The 27,887-nt window shown below is 58.1% G+C and overlaps 1 protein-coding gene across 3 annotated transcripts in view; it reads left to right on the top strand.

The window, feature by feature from the left end:
• DDR1 (discoidin domain receptor tyrosine kinase 1) overlaps positions 1 to 24,899 on the top strand; it is a 31,985-nt gene extending 7,086 nt beyond the window's left edge. For 2 of the 3 annotated variants that reach the window (XM_054047119.1, XM_054047120.1), the window contains exons 2-18: positions 8,736 to 8,871; positions 11,248 to 11,350; positions 11,707 to 11,935; positions 12,724 to 12,871; positions 12,973 to 13,075; positions 13,843 to 14,029; positions 14,226 to 14,472; positions 15,215 to 15,373; positions 15,489 to 15,652; positions 15,995 to 16,193; positions 17,985 to 18,095; positions 18,813 to 19,051; positions 19,824 to 19,951; positions 20,581 to 20,781; positions 21,022 to 21,256; positions 22,060 to 22,209; positions 23,228 to 24,899. In XM_054047119.1, coding sequence (XP_053903094.1) covers positions 8,796 to 8,871; positions 11,248 to 11,350; positions 11,707 to 11,935; positions 12,724 to 12,871; positions 12,973 to 13,075; positions 13,843 to 14,029; positions 14,226 to 14,472; positions 15,215 to 15,373; positions 15,489 to 15,652; positions 15,995 to 16,193; positions 17,985 to 18,095; positions 18,813 to 19,051; positions 19,824 to 19,951; positions 20,581 to 20,781; positions 21,022 to 21,256; positions 22,060 to 22,209; positions 23,228 to 23,368 — 2,820 coding nt within the window. In that variant the 5' untranslated portion in view covers positions 8,736 to 8,795 and the 3' untranslated portion in view covers positions 23,369 to 24,899. The remainder of the gene's footprint in view (positions 1 to 8,735; positions 8,872 to 11,247; positions 11,351 to 11,706; positions 11,936 to 12,723; positions 12,872 to 12,972; positions 13,076 to 13,842; positions 14,030 to 14,225; positions 14,473 to 15,214; positions 15,374 to 15,488; positions 15,653 to 15,994; positions 16,194 to 17,984; positions 18,096 to 18,812; positions 19,052 to 19,823; positions 19,952 to 20,580; positions 20,782 to 21,021; positions 21,257 to 22,059; positions 22,210 to 23,227) is intronic. The other variant, XM_054047121.1, reaches the window with a different exon arrangement.
• Positions 24,900 to 27,887: the final 2,988 nt, after the last annotated feature.

The following is a 27,887-nucleotide window of genomic DNA, read 5'->3' as shown; positions in this document are numbered from 1 at the left end:
CCCCCCCGCTGTGGAGCGATTGAAGCTTTCGCAGTTGCATGCACTCCTGGGGGTTCAGCATTTCCCCCCTCCCCTCAATTTGGTATCGATTTTAGCTGTTCAGAGTTGCAGGAGATTTGGGGGGTGGATTTGTCGCTGGTCTTTTAGCCACATTAACGCAGCATTCGTCATACAATCCTAGAAATGTCAGGCGGGAAGGGACCGCGAAAGGAATTCAGTCCAGCCCCCTGTGCTGAGGCAGGACCCAGTGAACCTAGACTATCCCTGACAGGTGTGTGTCTAACCTGGTCTTAAACACCTCCACAACCTCCCTTGGAAGCCTGTTCCAGAGGTTAACTTCCCCTGTAGTTAGAAAGTCTTTTCAATATCTAACCTACATCTCCCTTGTTACAGAAGAAACCAATTACATCTTGTCCTGCCTTCAGTGCATATGGAGAGCAATTGATCACTGCCCTCTGTATAACAGCCCTTCACAGATTTGAACTCAATTTGATCCCCCTTCAATTTTTTTGCTCCTTACTTTGCCAAGCTGGGAATTTGGATTGTTATTGGCGGGAATAACTGTTCTTGTCGGTTTCGCTGTGGGATGGTGAAATTGACGTTTACCGACATTGACTGATAAAAATCGACTCCCTCCACGCCTGGATGGCATACGGCTCCCTCAGTCTCTGCTGTCACAACTTTGCCACTATGGGGAAATATTTTTAAGAGGCAGTTGGAGTGGGGGGCACTGGGGCCCGACTTTCCCGTATGAGAGCTCCCACCGCCGGACGACAGGGTCGTTCTGTTTGCTCTCCTTCTGATCCTTTCGCTCTTTAATCCAGAGTGGCACAACTTCCACAGGAGCATGGCCGGCTCTAGGCACCAGCAAAACAAGCTAGTGCTTGGGGCGGCACATTTTTAGGGTCGGCATTCTGGCGCGGGCCATGCCGCCCCTAAAAATGTGCCCCGGCTGCCCTAACTCACCTCTGCTGCTGCCGATCGCGTGCCGCTGCTCGCCCTCCCTACCAAACTCTCAAACCCGGGAGGGAGGGGGAGATCCCGAGCGGCCGCGGCGCGCGAAACAGCTGATTTGCGCGCCGCGGCCACTCGGGATCTCCCCCTCCCTCCTGGGTTTGAGAGCCTGGGAGGGAGGGGGAGACCCCGAGTGGCCGCGGTGCACGCGCTGCTTCTCCCTCTCCCTCCCTCCCCACTAGGCTTGAGAGCCTTGGGGGAGGAGGCAGGGCTGGGGATTTGGGGAAGGGGCGGAATTGAGGCGGGGCCGGGGGTGGGGTAAGAAAAAAACGGGGCGGCCAAAATTGTTTTTGCTTGGGGCAGCAAAAATCCTAGAGCTGGCCTTGCACAGGAGAGATGGAGGGAGCTGGGCAGACTACCCTGTTGCCCAGTGGTTCGGGCACTCCCTGGAGAGGTGGCGGAGTCCATTTCAAATCCCGTCACACAAAGCGGGGAATTGAACCTGGGTCTCCCAGCTGGGTGCTGTAATGACCAGGCTAAAAGCTATGTGGGAGATTCTCCGCCCCATCCGGCGGAGGCCACCAAGCGGGGGTTTGCAGCTGAGATGGTCGAGCGGCGCTAGACGCCTCCCTGCAGCCTGGACTTTGTCACCTGTCTTGGGGAGAGGGGCGGGGATTAGGCCACATCCCTCCAGTCGGCATCTCCCATTGGCTAGTTCAGGCTGCTTCCCGCCTGGCCTACATTCCGTTGTGAATCTGGCCCTTAGACGCTTCGTGGCTCAGTTTTCCCATCCGTAGAATGGGGATAAGAGCATTGCCTGCCGTACAGGGGTTTGTGGAGGATAAATCCACAAGTTTGTGAAATGAACAAGAACTACTGATGAAAAGGGCTGTCTAAGAGCTAGGTATTCTAATTACATATCAACACCGATCCGCAATCAACAGTATCAGCAATTAGACACGATATTTTATTGTTACAATCTGCATATTCATCTGTGGCCAACAATGAATGTGATCAGCAGTTAGCAACTACACTTTTATTATAATCATTTAATGATTTATTATAATGGGAAATCAGCTATTAAGTATTATAACTATTCTTATTAGCAAGGACATTTTTGATTGGTTTTTGCCGATTAGCGTTTAGTACATTGATGTTGTATATCAGCTAGTGGTCGATAATTACTAGATATCACATTGTTGTTATAACTGGAATTAGCAAATAGCCATTATATATTTGTCACTATTTGCTCTTAGAAGCATTTATTCTTGCCAGGCAAAATTCTGACTCCGGTGTGAATCCGGAGTAACCTCAATGCAGTCAGAGCCGGCTTCTGATCTCAGTGACCCCAGAGTGAATCCGGCATGACCCCATTAGGCTGGGTGTGGGGTGGTACCTAAGCAGGGTGGGGGAGATATCCGGTGGGAATGGCTGAGACGGACTTTAGAACAGGACAGGGATTGGTGTGTTTGGATGGAGTTGCTGGTAGCTGATCTGGTTCTGGGGTTAGAGTCAGACTTTGATCCCCAATTTTCTTTCTTTCTTTCTCCACCTGCCTCCTGTCTGAACCCCAGTACCCCAACTTGAATTGGGGGCGGAGGGTAGAGTTTGACCGTTCCCATGCAGTGATTGGCTGGGTAGTGTGCCACCTGCCGGGCAGAGGTATATTACACAGGGAGAGGGACTTGTGGGTTTTGGGGGGTGCTGGCATGCATTGGAGGCAGAGCTCGAGAGGTGTGCGCATAGGGTGATCCGAAAGCAAGTGTGGAAAATCGGGATGAGGTGTGTGGGAGGGAATAGGCACCTATATAAGACAAAGCCGTGAATATCGGGACGATCCCAATACAGTATGGTTGGGACGTCTGGACACCCTGTGTCTGTGCCTGGCCTGGTCTCTGTGCTTTCAGGCTGGTTGGGAATTTTCTGACAAAACGTTTCTTTCCCCCCTGCCAAAAATGTTGATTCATTCAAGCTGATCCTGCCTGACTGGAAAACGTGGGGAATTTTGTTCCTGAAACTTTCCAAAACTCCGGTGTTGGTATTTTTGGAATGAAAAGTGTCTTTTTTTTTGCCGGCGAGAAACAACTTGTTGCTTTTAAAACTGAACTCAGCAGAAAGTAAAGAGAGGTTGGACTGGGAACAAAATGTTTGGCTGATTTCCACTCCCCCAGCCTGACATTTTTCTTTTCTTTGTTCCCAATTTTATTTTAGTTTTGAAATTTGGACTTTCTGTCCCGATTCGGGACGGGAAAATCGGTCAGAATCTCAGGGTTGGGTTTGTGTTTTGCGTGAGGAGGGGAAACCAGGATAAGAAAAAAGCCCTTTTGTGCGTGTGTCTGTGCGGCCCCACCGAGCACATTGGCCTGTCTTGCTCGGGCGCTAGCCAGGGCGCTGACTCGCAGCCAGGAGAGTTTTGCTGAAGGTTAATGAGATGCCAGAGGTTGTGTTTGCAGAAGCTGTTCAGGGAGAGTAGGGGCGTGTGTGGACCCACCTGCTTCCCCATGTGCACAGTCTAGCACAGGTTGAGTACACGCGCCCTGCCCCCACCACTGTCTAGGCTTCTCTCCCCCCCCAAACCGCAACCAGCCAGGCCATTGTGCTGGGTCTGAATAGAGCCGGGGACGCGTGGGCAGCATGGCAATGAGATGGGGGGAGGGGAGACGTAACATGCTGCTCACGGCGCCACAGGGCACGCTCAGGCCCACGGGTCCCACCCGCACAGAGCATTGCAACCACACAGACACTCCCCCACACATCCAGCCCCCTGCTCTAACCACTGGGCCCCACTCCCTTCCCAGTGCCAGGGAGAGAATCCAGGTGTCCTGGCTCCCAGCTCCCTGCTGTAACCCACGAGACCCCACTCCCCTCCCAGAGCCGGGGAGAGAACCCAGGCATCCTGGCTCCCAGCCCCCCCTGCTGTAACCCACCCAGACCCTGCTCCCCTCCCAGTGCCAGGGAGAGAACCCAGGCATCCTGGCTCCCAGCCCCCCCTGCTGTAACCTGCCAGACGCAGCTCCCCTCCCAGTGCCAGGGAGAGAACCCAGGTGTCCTGGCTCCCAGCCCCCCCTTGCTCTAACCACTAGCCCCCACTCCCCTTCCAAAGTCGGGGAGAGAATCCAAGAGTCCTGACAAGAAATCGCTGAAGTTGGGCAAGTCGCCTGCGGGCCCCTTAACCCTCCCCTGCTGTCTGCTGTGTCACCGTGGCTGCGCGCCCCACATACCCAGCTGCCTCTGACATTCAGTCAGGCAGCCAGCGGAAAATGCCTTATGTTGTAACTGCATTTGCATTTGCATTTGCTTGGGAACCACCCAAGCCAATCGCTCGCCCTGGGCCCAGATCAGAGCCGGCACCCCCTAGAGGGGACAGGCCCCGGGCCCCATTCCCTGTGCCCCTGAGCCAACCAGTCCCCGCCCTGGGGCCGGATGGGAGCTGGCACCCCCTAGAGGGGACAGGCCCCTGCCCCATTCCCCGCCCCCCTGGCAGAGGGGTGTGTGTGTGTGTGTGTGGGGTGTCTAATCTGGTGCCCTTGGCAACTGGAAGGTCCTTGACTTGTTCTGCCAGCATCTGAGGCTGGTGACCCGGTGACCTCCTCGGGCCCCTGGGCTCCAGGAGAAAAGGAAACTCATTGAACGGAGGCCAGGGCGAGGAATGCCAGCGATGTGCCAGGAATGTGAGACAGCCGCGAGCAACGCACCAGCCCGCACAGTGTCCTGCGTGAGAGACACACTGCCCTGTGGTGCCCCTCACTCCCAACCCGCGGCCCCCCGCTAGCCCTGCCCTGCCGTGCCCCTCACTCCCGACCCGCGGCCCCCCGCTAGCCCTGCCCTGCGGTGCCCCTCACTCTCGACCCGCAGCCCCCCGCTAGCCCTGCCCTGCGGTGCCCCTCACTCCCGACCCGCGGCCCCCCGCTAGCCCAGCCCTGCGGTGCCCCTCACTCCCGACCCACGGCCCCCCGCTAGCCCTGCCCTGCGGTGCCCCTCACTCCCGACCCGCGGCCCCCCGCTAGCCCTGCCCTGCCGTGCCCCTCACTCCCGACCCGCGGCCCCCGCTAGCCCAGCCCTGCGGTGCCCCTCACTCCCGACCCGCGGCCCCCCCCGCTAGCCCTGCCCTGCCGTGCCCCTCACTCCCGACCTGCGGCCCCCGGCTAGCCCTGCCCTGCCGTGCCCCTCACTCCCGACCCGCGGCCCCCGGCTAGCCCAGCCCTGCCGTGCCCCTCACTCCCGACCCGCGGCCCCCGCTAGCCTAGCCCTGCGGTGCCCCTCACTCCCGACCCGCGGCCCCCCCGCTAGCCCTGCCCTGCGATGCCCCTCACTCCCGACCAGTGGCCCCCCGCTAGCCCTGCCCTGCGGTGCCCCTCACTCCCGACCCGCGGCCCCCCGCTAGCCCAGCCCTGCCGTGCCCCTCACTCCCGACCCGCGGCCCCCGCTAGCCTAGCCCTGCGGTGCCCCTCACTCCCGACCCGCGGCCCCCCCGCTAGCCCAGCCCTGCGGTGCCCCTCACTCCCGACCCGCGGCCCCCCCGCTAGCCCAGCCCTGCGGTGCCCCTCACTCCCGACCCGCGGCCCCCCCGCTAGCCCTGCCCTGCCGTGCCCCTCACTCCCGACCCGCGGCCCCCGGCTAGCCCAGCCCTGCCGTGCCCCTCATTCCCGACCAGCGGCCCCCCGCTAGCCCTGCCCTGCGGTGCCCCTCACTCCTGATCCGCGGCCCCTGGCTAGCCCTGCCCTGCTGTGCCCCTCACTCCCGACCCGCGGCCCCCCGCTACCCCAGCCCTGCCGTGCCCCTCACTCCCGACCCGCGGCCCCCCGCTAGCCCTGCCCTGCCGTGCCCCCCACTCCCGACCCGCGGCCCCCCCGCTAGCCCAGCCCTGCCGTGCCCCTCACTCCTGACCCGCGGCCCCCCGCTAGCCCTGCCCTGCCGTGCCCCTCACTCCTGACCCGCGGCCCCCCGCTAGCCCTGCCCTACGGTGCCCCTCACTCCCGACCCGCAGCCCCCTTTGGCCTTTGCAGGTAGTTGTGCCGGAATCCAGCGCCTGTCTAATGTTCAGGAATCTCCCCACCCACTTCTGGGTGGGAGCCCCTCCAGCCCCTGTGTGGGACCCAGCCTGGCTTTGAGCAGCTTCAGTAGCCCGCTCTGGGGATCAGCCCCATTCGTGGGTACAAAGGGAACCACCCTCCATGCCCTGATTCCTCCCCTCCCCATCCAACTTGGCACCAGCTCCCCCTGCCCCCAGCCTGTCAGCTGCTGTTTACCAGGGCAAGAGACAGGCAGCTGTTGGGAGGGACATTCCAGCAATGCGTTGTCGGAGCAGCTGGCCTGGGGCACCCCACACCCACACAGCCTCCCCTCTGCAGCCAGGGGGCTCCTGCTGCTGGGAAAGGGGGTTGGTTGGGGCGCTGGGCTGCAGGGAATGGGGCTCACTAGGGGGCGCTGGACTGTGGGGAGCGGGTGGGAATCAGCAGGGGGCGCTGGGCTGTGGGGAGCGGGGCAGGGGGGCAGCAGGGGGCGCTGGGCTGTGGGGAGCGGGGCAGGGGGGCTCAGCAGGGGGCGCTGGTCTGCGGGGAGCGGGGCAGGGGGGCAGCAGGGGGCGCTGGGCTGTGGGGAGCGGGGCAGGGGGGCTCAGCAGGGGGCGCTGGTCTGCAGGGAGCGGGGCAGGGGGGCAGCAGGGGGCGCTGGGCTGTAGGGAGCGGGGCAGGGGGGCTCAGCAGGGGGCGCTGGGCTGTAGGGAGCGGGGCGGGGGCACCAGGGGGCGCTGGCCTGCAGGGAGCGGGGCAGGGGGGCAGCAGGGGGCGCTGGGCTGTAGGGAGCGGGGCAGGGGGGCAGCAGGGGGCGCTGGCCTGCAGGGAGCGGGGCAGGGGGGCAGCAGGGGGCGCTGGCCTGCAGGGAGCGGGGCGGGGGGCAGCAGGGGGCGCTGGCCTGCAGGGAGCGGGGCAGGGGGGCAGCAGGGGGCGCTGGTCTGCAGGGAGCGGGGCAGGGGGGCAGCAGGGGGCGCTGGGCTGTGGGGAGTGGGGTAGGGGGGCAGCAGGGGTGCTGGCCTGCAGGGAGCGGGGCAGGGGGGCTCAGCAGGGGGCGCTGGGCTGTAGGGAGCGGGGCAGGGGGGCAGCAGGGAGCGCTGGGCTGTAGGGAGTGGGGCAGGGGGGCTCAGCAGGGGGCGCTGGCCTGCAGGGAGCGGGGCAGGGGGGCAGCAGGGGGCGCTGGGCTGTAGGGAGTGGGGTAGGGGGGCACCAGGGGGCGCTGGGCTGCAGGGAGCGGGGCAGGGGGGCAGCAGGGGGCGCTGGCCTGCAGGGAGCGGGGCAGGGGGGCAGCAGGGGGCGCTGGGCTGCAGGGAGCAGGGCAGGGGGCTCAGCAGGGGGCGCTGGGCTGTAGGGAGCGGGGCAGGGGGGCAGCAGGGGGCGCTGGGCTGTAGGGAGTGGGGTAGGGGGGCACCAGGGGGCGCTGGGCTGCAGGGAGCAGGGCAGGGGGCTCAGCAGGGGGCGCTGGGCTGTAGGGAGCGGGGCAGGGGGGCAGCAGGGGGCGCTGGGCTGTAGGGAGCGGGGCGGGGGCACCAGGGGGCGCTGGGCTGCAGGGAGCAGGGCAGGGGGCTCAGCAGGGGGCGCTGGGCTGTAGGGTGCGGGGCAGGGGGGCAGCAGGGGGCGCTGGGCTGTAGGGAGCGGGGCGGAGGCACCAGGGGGCGCTGGGCTGCAGGGAGCAGGGCAGGGGGCTCAGCAGGGGGCGCTGGGCTGTAGGGAGCGGGGCAGGGGTGGTACTGGTGGAGGTCCCATTTTTCCCCCCAAGGTCCTGACTCCTTAATAGAGTCCAGGCGTGAATCCCGGTGTCCTGGTCAAATCCCAGTGGGGGTGAGGATCCCATTCATCCACGGGAACTTCCCCACAGTGCCAAGCGGAGTTGGGAGTCACTTCCTGTCCTAAACAGCTCTGCTGGAGTGTGTGTGTAGGGGGTTGTGTAGCAGGGTGTGTGTGTGTGTGTATGTAGTAGTTCATGTGGGAGAGGGGAGGCAGTGGTGTCCGTGCATGTGTGTGTGTTGGGGGTCAGTGGTGTCTGTGCATGGGGGGCGGGATCAGTGGTGTCCGTGCATGGAAGGTGGGGGCAGTGGTGTCCATGCAGGCACGTGTGTGTATCCCGCTGGCTGTTCACTCCTCCGCCCGTTGTTGTGCCGGGGAAGCGCTGACAATCGCAGGAAGCCGCGATGCCCTGGCTCCACAGCGTGTGTTACTCAGCCCTTGGGGATTCCCAGTGCGGGGACCTGCAGGAAACATCCCTGGCTGGGGAGGGGCAGGATTTCCCATTCATCAGCTTCCCCGACCCTCTGCCACACCCCAGAGCTGGCTGCATCGAAGGCTGGGTCTACACTACCCGCCTGAATCGGTGGGTAGAAATCGACCTCTCGGGGATCAATCCCCAAATCGACACTCTTACTCCACCAGCAGAGGTGGGAGTAAGCGCCGTCGATGGGAAGCCGCGGAGGTCGATTTTGCCGCCGTCCCTACAGTGGGGTAAGTCGGCTGCGATATGTCAAATAATTTGCGTATCTTAAATAGACCCCCACCTGTAGTGTAGATGTAGCCTTAGTTCTGGGCAAACCTTCCCTTTGCCGGGCTGTTCTGGGTGGCTGTTCCCCAGTCGCCCCACACCAGAAGCAGCTGCATCTCAGTGCCGGGCGAGCCATCCTGGAGCAGCATCGCTGTGTGGCGGGTAACCCAGCTGTTCCGCCCCAGAGGTGGCTGCATCTTGGTGCCGGGGTGAGCGGTTCCCACTGAACTGACCCTGCTTTCTCCTTTCTGCAGGCATGAAGACCCTGTTGCCAGCCTAACCTGGCCTGAGGGGCTGAGACCAGGTGGAGCACGATGAGACCCATAATCCTTTGCAGCTTCCTCTTGGCGTCTGTCCAGGCATCGGAACTGGAGGGGCACTTTGATCTAGGTATCTCTAGGAGAAACCAGCCAGGGGGGCGGGGGGTTGTGTTTGTGTGTGGAGGGGGGCTTGTGCAAAGGGGCTTGTGGTCAGCTAGTGCCGTGGCGGGGATGGGGGGAGGAGCAGGGATGGAGAAATGGAAGAAGGGAGGAAGGAAGGAAGGAGTGAACGAAGGGATGAAGGGAGCAATAAGAGAACGGAGGGGTGAAAGATTGAACGACAGTGGAAAGGCCAGAGGGGGGAGAGGCGTGGCTGATGGGGGGGAGAGGGAAGAATGGGGCGGAGCAGGGGATGGGGTGCAAGTGGGGGATGGGGCGCAGGGCGCAGAGGATGTGAGGGACACCGGAGAGGGGGTGCTGGGTGCGGGGGATGAGTTGGGAGCAGGGGGCATCAGGGGGGATGGGATGGGGAGGAGTAGGGGAGGGGGTGTTGGGTGTGGAGGACTTCGTATGTTCTGTACATGCTAATGCACACGCACGAATATGCTCTGTACATACTAAGGCACAGAACAGATCTGATTCCCACCAGCAGGGGGCAGTCACACACACAGAGTGAGAAATGCCCTGCGGCTCCTCAGCCCCCCTGGGTGTCCCCCCAATTCCTCACCCTGGGCATGGGTGAGACCCCCCCCCCCCCGGCCTAGACTCAGGTCCCTCACTGCCCCTCCAGCTGTGCCCCGGGCCAGGAGAGTAGTTCTGGGGTGTCGGGTGCTCCTGGACGGGAGAGGGGGCAAGGCAGGGGTAGGCGGGCAAGGGGCTACGGGCTATATGAGCCAGAAATGGAGGGGAGGGGAGGGGGGAGGTGAGTGGGGATGGGAGGGGGAGGGGGGAATGTGGGAAGGCAGGGGAGGGGAGAGTGGGGAAAGGAGGGAAGGGGAGTGGGGAAGGGGGGAGAGGGGAGGGAAGGGGTGTGTGGGGAAGGCAGGGGAGGGGGGAATGTGGGAAGGCAGGGGAGGGGAGAGTGGGGAAGGCAGGGGAGTGGAGAGTGGGGAAAGGAGGGGAGGGGAGTGGGGAAGGGGGGAGAGGGGAGGGAAGGGGTGTGTGGGGAAGGCAGGGGAGGGGGGAATGTGGAAGGGAGGGGTGAGTGGGGAAGGGGGAAGAGGTGAGTATGGAAGGGAGGGGAGGGGTGAGTGGGGGTGTGGAGGGCAGGGGAGGGGGCAGAGGGGAGGGGAGGGGGGAGTGTGGAAGGGAGGGCTGAGGTGAGTGTGAAAGACTGAGTGTGAAAGCAGGAGGACAGAGCCATGGCCAAGTGGCTTGGCTTGTGTGTGGGGCTGGGCCGCCCCCTGGTGGCCGGATTGGGGCTTTCCCCTTTCTCCTCCCCCTCCCGCTGCTAGAAGACCCATCACCCCCCTGCCCCCGGGGTCCGAGTGGGCAGCGTTACCCCCCCCCCCCCCCGCCGGTCTCTCTGCCTCGGGCTAGGGGGGAACGGCTAGGGCTGGGGGCAGTGGAGGGGGGTAGGTAAGGGGACTGGAGGATGGGGTGGGAGGAGGGGTATAGGGTCATGTGGACGTGATGAATAGGGTCTGAGGGGGAATGTAGAGGAGATGGCTGCCTTATAGGGACATGTATGGGGCGTTGGTGAGGTGTATAGGGGCTGGATGCGCTATATGGGCCAGGTAGAGTGAACATATAGGGGCTGGGTGAGTTATAGAGGCAGGCGAGCTATGGATGAGCTTATAGGGGCTATAGGGGATGTATAGGGCCCAGGTGTGCTATAGGGGATGTATCGGGCCCAGGTGGGCTATTAGGATTTATTGGGGCTGGGGGGACTATAGGGGGTATATAGGGATTATAGGGGGTGTATTGGGGCCAGGTGAGCTATAGGGACTAAGTGGACTATCAGGGTGTATAGGTTCTTGGTGGACTATAGGGGGTATATAGGGCCCAGGTGGACTATCAGGGATGTGTTGTGACTGGCTGGGCTATAGGGGGTGTATAGGGGCTGGATGGGTTATAGGGGCTGTGTGGGCTATAGGGGGTGTATAGGGGCTGGATGGGTTATAGGAGCTGGGTGGGCTATAGGGGGTGTATAGGGGCTGGGTGGGCTATAGGGGGTGTATAGGGGCTGGATGGGTTATAGGGGCTGGATGGGCTCTAGGGGGTGTATAGGGGCTGGATGGGTTATAGGGGCTGTGTGGGCTATAGGGGGTGTATAGGGGCTGGATGGGTTATAGGGGCTGGGTGGGCTATAGGGGGTGTATAGGGGCTGGATGGGTTATAGGAGCTGGGTGGGCTATAGGGGGTGTATAGGGGCTGGGTGGGCTATAGGGGGTGTATAGGGGCTGGATGGGTTATAGGAGCTGGGTGGGCTATAGGGGGTGTATAGGGGCTGGATGGGCGCTAGGGGGTGTATAGGAGCCATTCTCCATTCGCTCTCTCTCTGCAGCCAAGTGTCGCTACGCACTGGGCATGCAGGATCGAACCATCCCTGACGAGGATCTATCTGCCTCGAGTGCCTGGTCTGACTCCACGGCCGCCAAGCACAGCCGGTGAGAGCCCCCCCTCCCCCACTATGATAAGTCTCAGCCCTCCAGGGAGACCCTACAATAACAAACCAGCCCCAGATCTCCTGAGAGACCCTACAATAACAAAGCAACCCTGGTCCTTATCAAAGACGCTATGATAACAAATGGGCCTATGTAGGACTGCGAGGCAACCCTACAATAACAACCCAGTCCCAAATCTTATGAGAGACCCTACAATAATAACCCACCTTCAGATCTTAGGAGAGACCCTACAGTAACAAACTTGCCCAGGCAGCCCCAGCATTTCCGAGAGACCCTACAATAACACTGGGGCTAACCCCCCTGTGTGTGTCATGTCCCCCCCCTTCCCTCGAGCGCAGGCTGGACACGAGTGACGGGGACGGGGCGTGGTGCCCGGCGGGGCCCGTTTATCCCAACGACGCCGAGTTCCTGGAGGTCGACCTGCGGCGCCTGCACTTCCTGACCCTGGTGGGCACCCAGGGCCGCCACGCGGGGGGCCACGGCAAGGAGTTTGCCCGGACCTACCGCCTCCACTACAGCCGCGACCGGCGGCACTGGCTCGCCTGGCGGGACCGCTGGGGCAATGAGGTACAGGGAGGGGGGAAGGGGACAGACCGCTGGGGCAGCAGGATGTGGGGGGAGGAGCAGAGGGGAAGGGGAGGGAATTGGGGACGGGGGGTGGTTGAAGGGGTGGAGGAAGAGGGGGTTTAGAGTGTGGGGAGGGGGCAGTGGCAGGAGAGGGGGCAATGTGGGGGGGGCGGTGAGTTAGGGAAGGTAGGTTTCATGCCGAGGCTCTGTCATGCTGGACTTCCCCCTTCCATCACCACCCCCTGTGACATCATAATTGTCTCCCTGTGATGTCACAGCTCCACGTGACATGATCGTCAGTGACCTCATGACCCTCTGTGAGGTCTCCTCAATGCGACTTTGACCTCATGACCCCATTGTGACATCGTGACTTGTCTGTAACACCACAGCCCCTTGTGTGTGACATCACGACTGTCTGTGACATCACAGTCATCTCTGTGATGTCATCGCCCCTTCAGACATAGTCTTTGCCCACCTGCCTGTGACATCCTCATGCCATGTGACTCTGATGACACCGGTGGTGGGGGTCACAATGTTACAGGGCTCATAAGGTTACCGCAAGAGTGTGATGACATTACTCTAGGCTGTGATGTCACAATCAGACAAAGATGACATCAAATGGGGGGGAGAAGGATTGCAACACCATGGTGTCCTGTGATGTTGCGCTGTGATGTGATAGGGCCCAGGGCTGTGATGTCCGGCAGTGGGGGAGGTCCCAGCAGGGTGGGTGGGGCTGGCGCGAGGAGCGGGACTCCGGCTCCGGGAGTGATTAACCCCTCCCTGCCCAGGTGATATCTGGGAACGAGAACACCAACGAGGTGGTACTGAAGGACCTGGGGCCGCCCATCATCGCCCGCTACGTGCGCTTCTACCCACGCGCTGACCGCGTCATGAGCGTCTGCCTGCGCGTGGAGCTGTACGGCTGCATCTGGCGCGGTGAGGTTCCCGGCCCCCCCACCCCCTACTTCGCTCTACCCTCCCCCACATCGTGTGGGTCCCGGTGGCTGATGCACGTCCCTGTGTGTCTCCTCCTGCAGACGGGCTGCAGTCCTACACCGCCCCCCTGGGCCAGACCATGGCCCTCCAGCCGGAGCCTGTCTACCTCAACGACTCCACCTATGATGGCTACAGTGTCAGCAAGTGAGTTCTTACCACCCCCATACCCTTCTCCCAGCCCCGGTCCCCCACCCCTCCACCACTGACCCACCCTACTCCACACCCTACTCCACTCTCTGCTGACCCTGCCACCCTTGTCCCCTAGCCCCCATCCCCCTGAGCCCCATGTCCACCCTGGTGAACCCCCCCAACTCCTAAACAAACACTCCACCGTCCCTGACCTCCCTGCCTAGTCCCCTAAACAATCCCCTTCCCCCTCAGCTAGATCTGAGAATGGATGAGTAAATGGATAGGTAGGTCCGAGAATGAGTGGATGGATGGATCTGACAAGGTAGAACTGAAGATGGTTTGACAGATGAATGGAGAGATAGATCTGATGATGGATGGATGGATAGATCAAAAGATGGATGGATCTGGTGGGTGAGTAGATGGATGGATGGGTGGGTGAATCTGGTGGGCGGATGGATAGACCAGAAGATGGATAGATCTGATGGATCTGGTGGGTGGATGGATGGAAGGGGGGAATCTGGTGGGTGGATGGATAGACTGGAAGACGGGTGGATCGACCTTTCCTGTAGGTTCCCGTTCCTGTTCCCCAGTGTACCAGCCTGATACACTGGTCTCCCCCATCTCATTCCCTTAGTGCAAGAACCCAGAAGTCCCAGCCAGTGCCCCTCCTATGGGTCTGGAGGGGCCCCTGGGGCCATCCCCCTCCCAGTGCAGCACCTGACTCAGGGCGGGTGGGGAGCTGGCATTACCCCTGTCCATGGTGCTATGTCTCCTCCTGGCAGGCTGCAGTTCGGGGGGCTGGGGCAGCTGACGGATGGCGTGGTGGGGCTGGATGACTTCACCCAGACTAAGGAGCTGCGGGTCTGGCCGGGCTACGACTACGTGGGCTGGAGAAATGACTCCTTCCCCAAAGGCTACCTGGAGATGGAGTTTGAGTTCGACAGCCTGCGGGTGTTCACTTACATGAAGGTACCATCCGGACCCAGGACAAAGACTGTCTGGTTATAGGGAATGGGGTAGGGGGCCTGTCCCCTCTAGGGGGCGCTGGCTCCCATCCAGCCCCAGGGTGGAAGAACTGGCTGGCTCAAGGGTGCGGGAATGGGGGAATTTGCCCTCTATGGGGCACTGGCATCCTCTCCACGGCTGACCCTCCTTCTTCCCCCAGATCTACTGCAATAACATGCACACGCGGGGGGTGAGCATATTCCGGCAGGTGGATTGCAGGTTCAAACGCAGCCTCCCCACGGCCTGGGAGCCCGAACTTGTCTCCCATGAGCTGGCTGTGGACGTCAAGGACCCCAGTGCCCGGTCAGTCACCGTGCCCCTTGAGGGGCACCTCGGGCGTTTCCTGCAATGCCACTTCCATTTCTCCGGCACTTGGATGCTCTTCAGTGAGATCGCCTTCCTCTCGGGTGAGTTGGGTTCCTTCGTTAGCTAGCTAATCCATTACTCAATTAGGTTGTTAGCTCGTTTGTTCATTCAGGGTCATTGGATAATTTTTTTGTAGGTTCCCTCATTATTTAATTAACTAATTTGTTCATTAATTAGTCAGTTCTTTCGTGCGCTTGTCTTTCCTTTGTCAATTTTTTGGTGTTTTTCTTCATTAGTTGGTTAGTTCGCTGGTTGGCTGGCTGATGGTTGGTTGGCTTGTTGGCTGGTTGATTGGTTGTCTGGTTTATTTTGCTGGTTGGTCGGCTAGTTCATTGGTTAGCTGTTTGGTAAGTTTATTGATTGGCTTCTTGGTTGGCTGGTTAGTTTAGTTTGTTTGTTGGGTTCACTGGCTGGTCCGTTCCTTAATGAAATGGTTGATTGGCTTGTGATTTGGTTGGTTGGTTATTGCATTGTTTAATGTGTTGGTTACTTCGGTTCGTTTGTGATGGGTTGGATGGTTGGTGGGTTAGTGGTTGATTAGTTCGCTGGTTGGTGGGTTAGTTGGTTGGTTGGTTGCATTGATTCGTGCGTTGTTTTGTTGGTTCGTTAGCTCTTTTTTTTTTGTTCTTTCGTTTGCTAGTTCTCTCGCTCATTAATTAGTTGGTTCCTGTTGTTCATTAACTCACTGGTTCTTCTTTTCCCCCCTCTCATTCTTTAATGAGTGTGTTGCTGAGTTCATTCTTTCATTTGCCCTCCATTCATCCGCTGCTTCTCTTTCCCCAGATGTGGTGGACGACGGGTCCGTTTCTGGAACAAGCCACTGGCCCCCGATGGCTGGCCCCTGGCCCTCGGGCAGGGGTGCTGCAGCCCCCCGTGTCCTGGAAGACCCTGGCTCCACCCTTCACAGAGACACCGGGGTCACATCCAACCTCACACTCCAGGGTAAGCCACTCGGCAAGGGGTGGGACAGCGCATGGGGTTACTGTGGCCTTCTTCCCTGGGATCCACCCATTGCGAGGCTGGTCCCAAAGCTTCTCCTTGTCTCTGTCCATTTCAGACCTCGAGGTCCAAGGAGAGTCTAAATCTGGCCAGCCAATCGCCAAGGATGATAACAGCAATACCTCCATTCTGATTGGCTGCCTGGTGGCCATTATCCTGCTGCTATTGGTGGTCATCTTCCTCATACTTTGGAGGCAATATTGGAAAAAGATCCTGGGGAAAGTAAGTGAGATGGGGCCAGGGGGGCTGCAGGTCGGGATTGAGGGGCCCTGGCAGAGCTGTGTAGGGATGTGAGCATGTGTTATATTTGCCATTGGGTGGCATTACAGAGCATATACCTATACATTCCTTAACATGCGTGCTGCTCTATATCTCGTGGGGCAGACATGAATCAGAACACCTGGGTTCTGGCCAAGCTCTGGAGGTTGTGATTGGGGTCTAGTGGGTTACAGCAGCAGGGGCTGGGACCCCCGGACTCCTGGGTTCATTCCTAACCCTTGGGGAGAGAGTGGGGTATTGTGGTCAGTGCAGGGGCTGGTGTGATCTCCCTGCCGCCCCTCTCAGGCCCAGCGGCGAATCTCCGACGACGACCTGACCGTGCACTTGTCGGTCCCGGGCGACACCATCGTCATCAACAACACGATGGGCTCCCAACGCCACTCGAACCGCTACGAGCGCATCCACTCGGGGGAGACCGAGTATCAGGAGCCCAGCCGCGCCCGCATGAAATTGCCCGAGCTGCCCCATGGTGCCGAGAACTCCGGTGAGGAGCAGGGGATCGGAGGGACCCAGCAGCTATGCTGTGGGGAGAGAGAATCCACCCAAGCATGGAGAGCCAAGGCCAAGGGGACTGGGTGGAACAGGATGGTAGAAGGAAGGGGTGGGAGAAAGAGGTGGATGGGTTGACAGATGGATGGACAGACAAATGGATTGATGGAGAGATGGACAGGTGGGTAGGTGGTTGGATGGATGGACGGACAGGCGGATGGTTGTATGGATTGACAGGTGGATGGATAGGTGGACAGATGGGAAAATGTGCAGATGGATGACCATATGAGTGGATGGATGGATAGACCGACAAGAGGATGAAGGGATGGATAGATGGCTAGACAAATAGACAGATAGATGGCTGGATGGTGGCCAGGTGGATGAAGGGACTGATAGATGGATGGACAAATAGGTGGATGGATGGATGATGACCACATGGATGGATGGACTGACAGGTGGATGAAGGGATGGATGGATAAATAGGTGGGTGGGTGGATGGATGGATGGATAGGGGGTTCCAAAGAGGATGGAGCTCGGCTGTTCTCAGTGGTGGCAGATGACAGAACAAGGAGCAATGGTCTCAAGTTGCAGTGGGGGAGGTCTAGGTTGGATATTAGGAAACACTATTTCACTAGGAGGGTCGTGAAGCACTGGAATGCGTTACCTAGGGAGGTGGTGGAGTCTCCTTCCTTGGAGGTTTTTAAGGCCCGGCTTGACAAAGCCCTGGCTGGGATGATTTAGTTGGGAATTGGTCCTGCTTTGAGCAGGGGGTTGGACTAGATACCTCCTGAGGTCCCTTCCAACCCTGATATTCTATGATTCTATGATTCTATGATGATGGACAGGTGGATGAAGGGATGGATAGATGGATGGGCAAATAGGTGGATGGATGATGACCACATGGATGGATGGACTGACAGGTGGATGAAGGGATGGATGGATAAATAGAAGGAGGGCTGGATGATGGACAGGTGGATGAAGGAATGGAGAGATGGATGGATGGACATATAGACAGATGGACAGTTGGAAGGATGAAGCAATAGATGGATTGACTGACGGATCGAGGGAGAAATAGAGAAGTGGGTAGGACAGGGAGGGAAGGAAAGGCAGAGACAGAGAGGTGGAGAGATGCAGGGATTTCAGGGGGTGGAGGAAGAAGAAAGAGCAGGAATGAGAGAGAGAGTGGGGCATGGAGAGCGTGAATGGGGAAGGGCCAGATGGAGGAAAGGAAGCCCATGGCACAGAACAGGGGGGCTGCAGTAAGGGGGGACAGAGAAAGCCAGGAAGGAAAGATGAAAGGAGGGAAAATCTGGGGTGGGCAGAGAGATGGAAGGGGGAGACGGCTTCCTCCCATGACCCCTTCTCTGGTGCTGCCCCTCCCCCCTCAGCTGCAGATTTGGGACCCCCCGCCCCCATCCTGCTGTGTTTACCCCTCCCCTCCCATCTCATCTTGTGTGTCCTCCCCCATTCATGGCCACAGAGAGTGACTGATGCCCAGCTCTGGGAGGGAAGTGGGGTCTAGTGGTTAGAGCCAGGGGGCTGGGAGCCAGGACTCCTGGGTTCTATTGCCCCAAAGAAGGGGCCTGCCTTTATTACCCTCATGTGTCAGGCATGTTCATCTCCCTTCCATTGTCTTGGGAAAGATGGGGGCTAAAAGGGGAGGAGCATATGCAGCCCCGCCCCCTTCCCCATGCCCCACCCCTCTCGTGTGCGTCTGTCAGTCTGTTCTCATCCATCCGCTTGTCTCTCCCTCCCATCCTCGCCCCACCTCCCCTTCTCCCGACAGCTCTGCTGCTCAACAACCCGGCCTATCGGCTCTTCCTGGCCACATACGCCCAGCCAATGGGAGGGCTCGCTCGCCCGCCAGCCGACGGGGCTAAGCCAATCAACACAGATGGTAAGGAGGGCGCCACCTGGCGGCCCGACCTGGGAGCGCAGCAGCTCGTGGGCTGCATTCCTCCGTCCCCCTCTAGGGGGCGCTCTCTGCTTCCCACCTGTCTGACCTTCCACCCTGTCTGCATGTATAACCCAGGTTGGCATTGACCCGTGGCCCTCTGCTCCCATGAACCTCTCTGCTTTGGCTTATGGGACCGGGAGGGGTCGGGGCTTTGATAAGAGATAACATTGTACCTTCAGCTCTGCAGGATTCCTCATCCTGGTGCCAGGATGCAGCTGGCTCTGGGGCGGGGCACGTTCACACATAACAATGCTGCAGAAGGATCCCTCACCTGATATGCAACCGCTTCTGGGCTGGGGCAGCTGTTCATACATGGATCCCTTGTCTGGCATTGAGATGCGGCTGCTTCTGGGGTGGGGCAGCTGTTTATACAGGGATCCCTCATCTGGCACTGACATGCAGCTGCCTCTGGAATGGGGCGCTGTCTATACATGGATCCCTTGCCTGGTGCTTAGATGCGGCTGCTTCTGGGGTGGGGCAGCTGTTTATACAGGGATCCCACATCCATCACTGAGAGGCAGCCAGCTCTTGGATGGGGCAGCTGTTTATACAGGGATCCCAGCACTGAGATGCAGCCAGCTCTGAGGTGGAGCATATCAGGGTCTCCCAGCTGACAGGAACGTCCCCGCTAACCCCCGGTCTCTTTGCCCCCCGCAGCCTGCAGCGGTGACTACATGGAACCAGACCCTGCCGGGGCCCAGGCCGTGGCGCAGAACAATGTCCCGCACTACGCCGAGGCAGACATTATCAACCTGCAGGGGGTGACGGGCGGGAACACCTACGCCGTGCCCGCTGTGGCCGTGGACGCGCTGGCCGGCAAGGACATGGCCCTAGGGGAGTTCCCCCGGGGGCGTCTCCTCTTCAAGGAGAAGCTAGGGGAGGGGCAGTTTGGAGAGGTGGGTCCCTGAATCTCATGTGCCCCTCTGGCTGTCCCTAGCCCCCCTCCACCGTCCCAGCTCTCCGCCTGTTTTCACTTCTGCTCATTCTCCCATTGCATCCTTCGCGTTGTGCTTTCATCCGTTCTTCCAGTCTTCATTCCTTTGGTCCTCCCCTGAGCCTTTTGTTCATTTCTTCTTCCCTTGGTACTTCCATTCTCTTCTTCACTCATTTGTTCATTCTTTTCTTCAGTCAGTAGTTTTTATTCGTTCTTTTGTTTCTTCCTGTGTTTGTTTGTCTGTGCATTCATTTATACGGTCTTTGATCCATTTGTTCTTTCATTCTTTTTCCTCCATTCTTTTGTTCGTTCTTTCATTTGTTCGTTCCTTTGGTTCAGCCTTTTGTGTTATTTCATAATTAATTATTTTATTCTCTTCCCTTCTTCATTCTTCTTTCTCTCTATCCATCTGTCTGTTCTCCCTCCAGCCAGCCTTGTCTCTTATTTTCTCTCTCTCCCTTTCACTCTCACCTTCTGTCTATCTCTTTTCCCAACCCCCCTTTGCTTCTGTCTGTCTTTCTCTGTAGACCTGTTTTCCCCTCCACACCTTCCTCCATCTCTTTCCCCATCCCTCTCTCTGCTCTGAGGAAGCGGGGGGACTATTTTATAGGCAGAAGGATCTGGGAGGCCGTGCTGAGTCCAGGGGAGGGTGTATTAGTGGGCGGGTGATGTGGCTGACCCTGCCCGGTATTGATTGGCTGCTGCTCTCTGCCCACCCTACCCCTACCTCCCAGGTGCATCTCTGTGAGATAGAAAGTCCCCAGGATCTGCCCATTCTGGAGTTCCCATTCAACGTGCGCAAGGGACGCCCGCTGCTGGTGGCCGTGAAAATCCTGCGCTCTGATGCAACCAAGAATGCCAGGTGAGTGCACGAGGGGTGCGGGGGGAGGGGGAGAGAGGTGGGGGACGATGCTTGTGCAAATATTGAGCATCTCATTGCACGCGGGGGGAGTGATCGTGGAGACACAGTATCTCCTGCTGTACATGGAGAGTTCCTTGTGAGACCTCAGGCCATCCCTTGTGAGTGCACGAGGAAGGGTACATGTGCAAACATGGCATGTCCTGATTCACAAGGAAGGATGCTTCTGCGACCTCAAACCATCTTTTGTGAGTGCACAGGGGAAGGGGGGCAGTTGTGCAAACACAGAACATCCCATTGCCTGAGGTGGATGCTTGTTCCACCTTGGACCATCCACTGTGAGTGCACAAGAAGGGAATGCACGTGCAAACTCAGAACATCCTGTTGTACCAGGGGAGACAGGTGTGTCACCAGAGACCTTCCTTTGCACAACGCAGATGATTGTTTCACCATGGCTTACTCATCATGAGTGCACGAGAAGGTAGCTTGTGCCCCCTTAGGCTGTCCTATTGTGAGCGTGCAACAGGGATGCTTGTGCAACACAAGAACGTTGCACGAGGGGGATGCTTGTACAGCCGTGGATTATTCCCTCGTGAATGCACCATGATGAGATCTTTTCCCCCACCCCCAAGGAATGACTTCCTGAAGGAGGTGAAGATCATGTCACGGCTGAAGGACCCCAACATCGTGCGGCTGCTGGGCGTGTGCGTGCGGGACGACCCCCTGTGCATGATCACCGAGTACATGGAGAACGGGGACCTCAACCAGTTTCTCAGCAGCCACGAGCTGGAGGACAAGCTGGGGGGCAGCACCAGCGATGCCCCTACCATCAGGTATCAACTGCATGCCCCCCGTGCAGGCCAAGGAGGCCTAGCCCAGCCAACCCTGCACCCTGGTGTGGGGCTCAGGGTGTGGGATCCAGGGGTCCTGATGCATGCTGGGAATATCTAATGTTCCCTCCCTTTCTCTACCTCGGTGCATGCTGGGAATATCTCTGACATCCCCTCCTCCTTTGCTCAGCTGCCCCAGTGCATGCTGGGAATCTCTCTGACCTCCCCTCCCCCTCTGTTCAGCTACCCCACGCTGGTCCACGTGGCGGCTCAGATTGCCTCGGGGATGAAGTTTCTGGCCTCTCTCAACTTCGTGCACCGGGACCTGGCCACGCGCAATTGCCTGGTGGGGGAGGGCTTCACCATCAAGATCGCCGACTTCGGCATGAGTCGCAACCTCTACTCGGGGGACTACTACCGCATCCAGGGGCGCGCCGTGCTGCCCATCCGCTGGATGGCCTGGGAGTGCATCCTCATGGTGAGAGCCTCCCTGGAGGTGGGGTCTGGTGGAGAGGGGGCTGGGCCTGGGGAAAGGGGTGGGGCTAGTGGAGGGAGGACTATGCCCGCATCCTGAGCTGCAGTGTGCGGCCCATTTGCTGGATGGCTTGGGAGTGCATCCTCCTAGGGAGAGGAGGCAGGACCTGTTGGGGAGAGGGGCAGGGCCTGGGGGAGAAGGGAGGAATGTAGAAGTGGGGAATGGACAGGGAGTGGGCAAAGGGAAAGGGGGGAGTGTGGAAGGGGAGAAGGAGGAAGGGAGGGGGAAAGAGGAGTGTGGAAAGGAGAGAAGGTGAAAAGGGTGGAAGAGAGGGAGAAAGTGGAGGGGGAAAGGGAGTGAATGGTATGGGGGTGTGCAGAGGTGGCAGGAGAGCGGAGGGGCCTGTGCCGGCTCCCTCCAGCTTCCAATCCACTGGCAGGAGGTAATTTGTTTTAAACTGTAGGGTGCACCCTGGCAGAGAGGAAGGGCTCCCCACAGTTTGAAAACCTATGTGCTAAATGGAAGGCAGAAATATTGGGGCGGGGGGGGGAGACAGGGGACATGACCCTCCATGCCCCCCCATGCATCGCCTCTAGGGGGCACAAATATGCTTGCTTACCCTGGGCGCTAAAATGCCTCATTACAGCTCCGAGGTGGAGAGAATTTGGGTAGGGAACGGGGCAGAAGGAGTGGAGGATGGGGCAGAAGGAGGGAGCGGGGAAAGAGGAGTGGGATGGGGGGGCAGGGTTCTGTCTTGGGGTTTCTCCCCTCTCCCCCACCCACACTAACCCTGCCCCCCAATGCAGGGGAAGTTCACCACGGCCAGCGACGTCTGGGCCTTCGGGGTGACACTCTGGGAGGTGCTGATGCTGTGTCAGGAGCAACCCTACAGCGAGCTCACCGACGAGCAGGTCATCGAGAATGCCGGACAGTTCTTCCGGGACCAGGGCGAGCAGGTACCGGAGACAGGGCAATTCTCCCCCCAGGGACGCCGGTTCCCATCCGGCCCCTGGCATTGGAATGGCTGGTTCAGGGGAGAAGGGGAATGGGACACGTGATCTTTCCCCTCTAGGGGGCACTGGCGGCCCTCCGGCTCCAGAGGTGGCTCAGGGAGTGGGAATTGGGCCTGTATCCTCTAGGGGGTCATGACATCCCCCAGGGTACAACCTGGACTGTGGAATCACTGCTCCCCCTTAGCTCCCTAGCTCAGGGGAGCCCCTCCAGACTTTGCCCGCACACAGCCATCAGCATGGGAAGCCGCACCTAGCAAAGTTACACAAATCTTCTCCCAGCCACTCATGAATGGTACACAGGGAGACACCCACAAATCCCCCCAGCCCCAGCCTTGCACCCCAGAACTGTGAGTCTTCTCCCTGCTCCCACACAAACACACAGTTCAATTATTCTTCTCTTTGTCTTCCAAACGATCTTCTGTCCATGGGTTGAGATGGTGATGCAGATGCCATTGTCGTTTATTTTATACCCTCCTCCTCTCCTTGAGGAACACTCCCCACCCGCCCTGCTGGGGTGTAGACAAAGCAATCCCCTGTGTACATGAGGTTCAAAGCATCTCTCAGGTGAATTGTATATTTCTTGCTCGCACCTTCTGGTTCGTGACATTTGGGGTCACGTGCAAGGCCTTTGTTTACAGTCCTTTGTGATGTCTGAGGAGCTAGTCCGTGGGCGTTCCCCAAACTCACAATATGTTTCAGTAACAAACATGTAGCAAAATCTCATAAGTCAGTATACAATGACTCACACAGCTTTTAATGGGACAATGATGTTCAGCAAGTTATGACTTTTCAAATGATACCTCACAAGGCATAGTTTGCACAAAATATATCATAACCATATACAAGGGGTGAATATGGAGGTATAGTATGTCACAGGGGTGCCGGCTCTGATCTGGCACCAGGGCGGGACAGCTGGCTGGCTTGTGGGATAGGCATCCACTGACCCTTCTCTGCCCCCCAGATATACCTGTCCCGGCCCCCTGCCTGTCCCCTGGCTCTCTATGAGGTGATGCTGCGCTGCTGGGTCCGCGAGTCCAAGGACCGTCCCTCCTTCCAGCACATCCACCGCTTCCTGTCTGAGGACGCCCTCAATATGGTGTGAGCCAAGCTGAGCAGAGGGGGGGCCAGCCCATGCGGACCCCCAGGCATCAGCTTCTATTCTGCATCTCTCCATCTACAGCTGTGGGTCATCTGTGCAGGAGCTTGGGTGGGGAGCTGGATTTGGGAACTGGAAGCTTCTCTACTGGGGCGTCTTAAGGGACATCTGTCCTTGTGTCTGGCCCTACCTCAATCTGTCCATCCCTGGCTGGCCAGCCTGCCTGCCACTCTAGCTAGCTAGCTCACTTCTCTCTCCAGGCATTCCTGACCCTTTCTATTGATCTATTTCTTCTTCTATTCATCCTTTCTTCGTTCTCTCTCACTCACACACATACACACACACACTCCATATCCCCCTCTCACTTTCTTTCTATCCCCTTTCTCTGTCACCATCTCTCATCCCCTCTATGTCTCTCACTCCCTTTTTCCCCATCTATCCTTCCTTGCTCCTTACTCCTCCTTTTACTCTTCCCCTCTGTATCCCTTGGAGGGTTTTTCTTTCCTCCCCACTGCCGTCCTGCAGTGGGGCTGACTCCAAAGGGGATGTGGCAGAACTGGCTTTGGGGGTCAGACTTCTGTATTATTTTTATTTTGCGTGGACTGGACTAACACTGGGGAAAAAATAATGCCTTGGTCTCATGGCACTGGGGTGAACTGAACACTGGATGTAGGAGTTGCTACTGACATGGACAGGGGAAGGGAGGAGTGGGGCAAAGGTACGGGACAACAATGAAATGGCCTGGAGGCAACCAGGCCACCCTCAGAGGAGGGAGACTGGTCTAGAGGGGCCCGGTGGTCTGCTCTAACAAAGCAAGAGACACTGTTTGTTCTAACAGTGCCAGATCCCCAGCTGATGCCAATCAACCTCAATGCAACTACTGCTGGTTGATACCAGCTGGGGATCTGGGCATCATTGTTTGTAATTTAATTTTTCCTTCCTCCTGAGACTTGGAGGAAGGAATTGTAGATGCCGTACTGTAGAGTCTGGGGGAGTGAGATTTTCATCGGGGACTAGTGTTTTAGGGTGCATTCATTTTTTGTAGAGGGAAAGAGGCACCACGCTAAAGGGCCTTCTCGGAAAATCAAGTGCCTTTAAGGTGCGAAATCACTAATCACTTTGCAAAGTCTTGAGCTGAGCTTCTCAAAGGAAGTGAAGGTGAGTGAAGTGCTCAGAGAAATGAATGAGCTTTGAGCACTAAATTTCCTTAGATTTCTCCAAAATCCCCAGTCATGTTTTTGTTTCCAAGGAGTAAATATTGATGACTGTGATATAGATTTAATGATTCGGATGTGTATGTTTTTGTCTCTCTCCACCCACACACAACCCTGTCAAATGCTTTTTATTCATTTTTTAAAAAAATTCCTTGCTAATCTTGGTAGTTTTTTTCTTTTTTACTATTGTTATTTGGAAACGGGATCTGTACATATTTGGCGAGTAGAGAGAAAAAAAAGATTTTTACACTAATATATAGATTTTTGTTGTTGTTGTTTAGTTGTTTCCTTTTATGTGGTGAATAAAAGCTTTGCATTTTCTATACATGTCTCCTTGAAGTTGCTTTCCTCATCAAAAGTTGTGGGAATTAGGTTGTAAAGTTTTGTCAGACAAACTTGACATTTTTTTTGATGATTTCAAAACTTTGACTGTTGTGTATATACACAATGTTGAGAAAGGTAACTCTGTTGACATAATACAATGAGATTTTTGTACCACACAACATCCCAATTAAAAAAAATTAGCACTCTGAAAAGATCAATGCAGCCCACATGAAATGGGTAAAAATTGACATACTGATAAATCTCAAGACGCAGTTTTCAATGGGAAATCATTATTGAATGAGGGGGCGTCTAGTTGGATCTGTTCTGGTACTTACACTGTTCAGTTTGAGGGGGAAATGCGGCCTTCTGTCCCCAAACTACGCCCATGTAAAAAAGTGGGCAGGCATGCCCCCCCCCAACCCCTCCCCAGTTCTGGCACCCCACGTTTCAGTAAACAGCCACAAGATTCCAGGTTTGGAAAACCTGCATTATAGTGACAAACTAAACAAGTCCCATCTGTTTAGTTTATCCAGGAGAAGGTTAAGAGGTGATTTGATCATGGTCCACATGGGGTGAAAATTGAGTGCAGGAGGATGTTTAATCTAGTAGACAAAGGTAGAATGAGATTCAATGGCTGGAATTTGAAGCTAGACACATTTAGGTTACAAAAACGGTGCAATTATTTAGCAGGGAGGGTAATTAATGACTGGAACAACTTACTTAGGAACCTGGTGGATTCCTAATCACCTGGAGTCTGTAAATCAAGATAAGATTGGTCTTATCAAAAATACATTCTTGCTCAACCACCAGATATGGGCTTGAGGCCGGAATTGCTGGGTGAGATTCTCTGGCGTGGGTAGGAATGAAAGACTGAATGTTGCTTCAGGTTGGGAGGGGACCTGGATCCAAATTGGGGAAGAAGAGATGTGGCTATTTAGAAAAGAAAGAATAAAGTAGTGAAGAAAGGAGCAACAAAATGAGAGTGAAAGCCAGTGGGGGTTGGGAGGGTACTACAGGTTACAAAATGGAGGAAAGCGGGATGGAAGGAAGGGAAAAGAAGGCAGGGCTGGCCTCGGGGGTGGGCCACCCGGGCGACTGCCCAGGGCGCTGTGGTCTGGGGGGGCACCATGTTGCAGCGCAGAGGTGTTTGCGCTGCCTGTGTAGTGTCAGAAATTGCTCCCTGCTGCTCTCCTGCCTTCCCCTTATGCAGCCCAGGTGGGGAACGTGACCTGGGTGCCGGGTGCCCTGATGTCGCTCCTCGCTCCCCCCCTCACAGCCCCCTGGGGGGCGTGGTGGAGCGAGCAGCAGTGCATCCAGGTGTTTCCCCATGTGGGCGTGGGGGGGGGGCAGGGGTTGGGGTAAAGGGGGGGAGTGCAGAGATTAGGGGCACAGGATGGGGTGCAGGGGTTAGAGATGCAGGGGGCACAATACAGGGGTTAGGGGCACTAGGGACACGGTGCCAGGGTGAAGGGGGAAGTGCGGGGATTAGGAGTGCAGAGGTTAGGGGGCAAAGGGAAGGTGGGGAGCCAGGGGCAATGGGGGGCACCCACAGGGGCCAGGGCAATGGGGAGGGGCACCGCACACACGGGCTAGGGGTGCCAAAAACAAGTTCACCCAGGATGGCATTTTCCCTAAGGCCGGCCCTGACAGAAGGAAAGAAAAGGAACAAATGAGAGTTGCTGCAGGGTGGGAAGACCTGGGTCAGAGCTGGGGAGCAGGCCAGGAACTGGGGAGACGGGGGTGGGGTGGAGAAGAGAGACAGAAAAGAGGGGAGTGGGGAAACAAACACAGGAAAGCAAGTCCCAGCAGGTTAGGAGGGACCCTGGAAACTGAGCAGAAGGAGACAGATTGTGCGAGGGGTGGGGGTTACATAGCACCTGAGAGCACGACTGCACCCTGCTGGTGGAAAGCCCGAATTGCAGGCTCTGCTCCGGGAGGGATTAGACCAGGGGTCTCAAACACGCGGCCCGGGGGGTTGTTTTCTGCAGCCCGCGAGCTCCTCGCGGTCCCCCCCCCCCAGTGTTTACTTAGAGCGGCTCCAGCCCGACACACAGCTCCCTGCCTGCCCTGCCCCTGCACCGCTCCGGGAAGTGGCCGGAACGTGGGGAAGGGGGGGGCACAGGGCTGTGTGTGTTGCTCTTGCTTCAGGCAGCGCCCCCAGCAGCTCCCATTGGCCGCAGTTTCCTGTTCCCGGCCAATGGGAGCTGCTGGGGGTGGTGCCTGAAGCAACAGCAATACACAGACCCCTGTCTCCTTCCTCCCCCAGGTTCCGGCCACTTCCCGGAGCAGTGCGGCGACAGGCAGGCAGGCGGCCTGCCCTGCCCCGGTGCGTGTCGGGCCGGAGCCCGCCCCCTGAGCCCCTCCTGCAGCCAGAGCCCCTCCTGCTGCCCAACCCCCCGTTGTACCCCACACCCCAACTCCCTGCCCTGAGCCCCACACCCCTCCTGCCCTCCCTGGGGGCAGGAATGGGGCAGAGTTGGGGTGAGGATTTCAGGGAAGGGGTTGGAATGGGGGCAGGGCCTCATGGAAGGTGTGGAGTGGGGGCGGGGCCAAGGGTGGTGGGGGGAGGTGTCAGTAAATGCGGCCCTCGGCCAATGTACTAGTCCTCATGTGGCCCTCGTGATCATTTGAGTTTGAGACCCCTGGATTAGACCAGTGGTTCTCAAACTTTGGTACGGGTGACCCCTTTCACACAGCAAGTCTCTGTGTGCGACCCCCCCCTTATCAATTAAAAACACTTTTTTATATATTTAACACCATTATAAATGCTGGAGGCAAAGGGGGGTTTGGGGTGGAGGCTGACAGCTCGTGACCCCCCATGTAATAAGATCATGACCCCTTGAGGGGTCCCGACCCCCAGTTTGAGAACCCCTGGATTAGGGGAAAGGGGGATTAATTGCAAGGGGTGTAGAAAGCTGCTGGAGAGTGGAAGTTTTGATCCCTTCTCCCCCCCCCCCCCCCGCCCACACACATCCCCCTGAACATAT

The sequence above is a fragment of the Malaclemys terrapin genome, chromosome 13 (assembly GCF_027887155.1).
Source record: "Malaclemys terrapin pileata isolate rMalTer1 chromosome 13, rMalTer1.hap1, whole genome shotgun sequence".
NCBI lineage: Eukaryota > Metazoa > Chordata > Testudines > Emydidae > Malaclemys > Malaclemys terrapin.
Note: the sequence above shows the minus strand (reverse complement) of the source record. Positions and strands in the feature narration are given on the sequence as shown.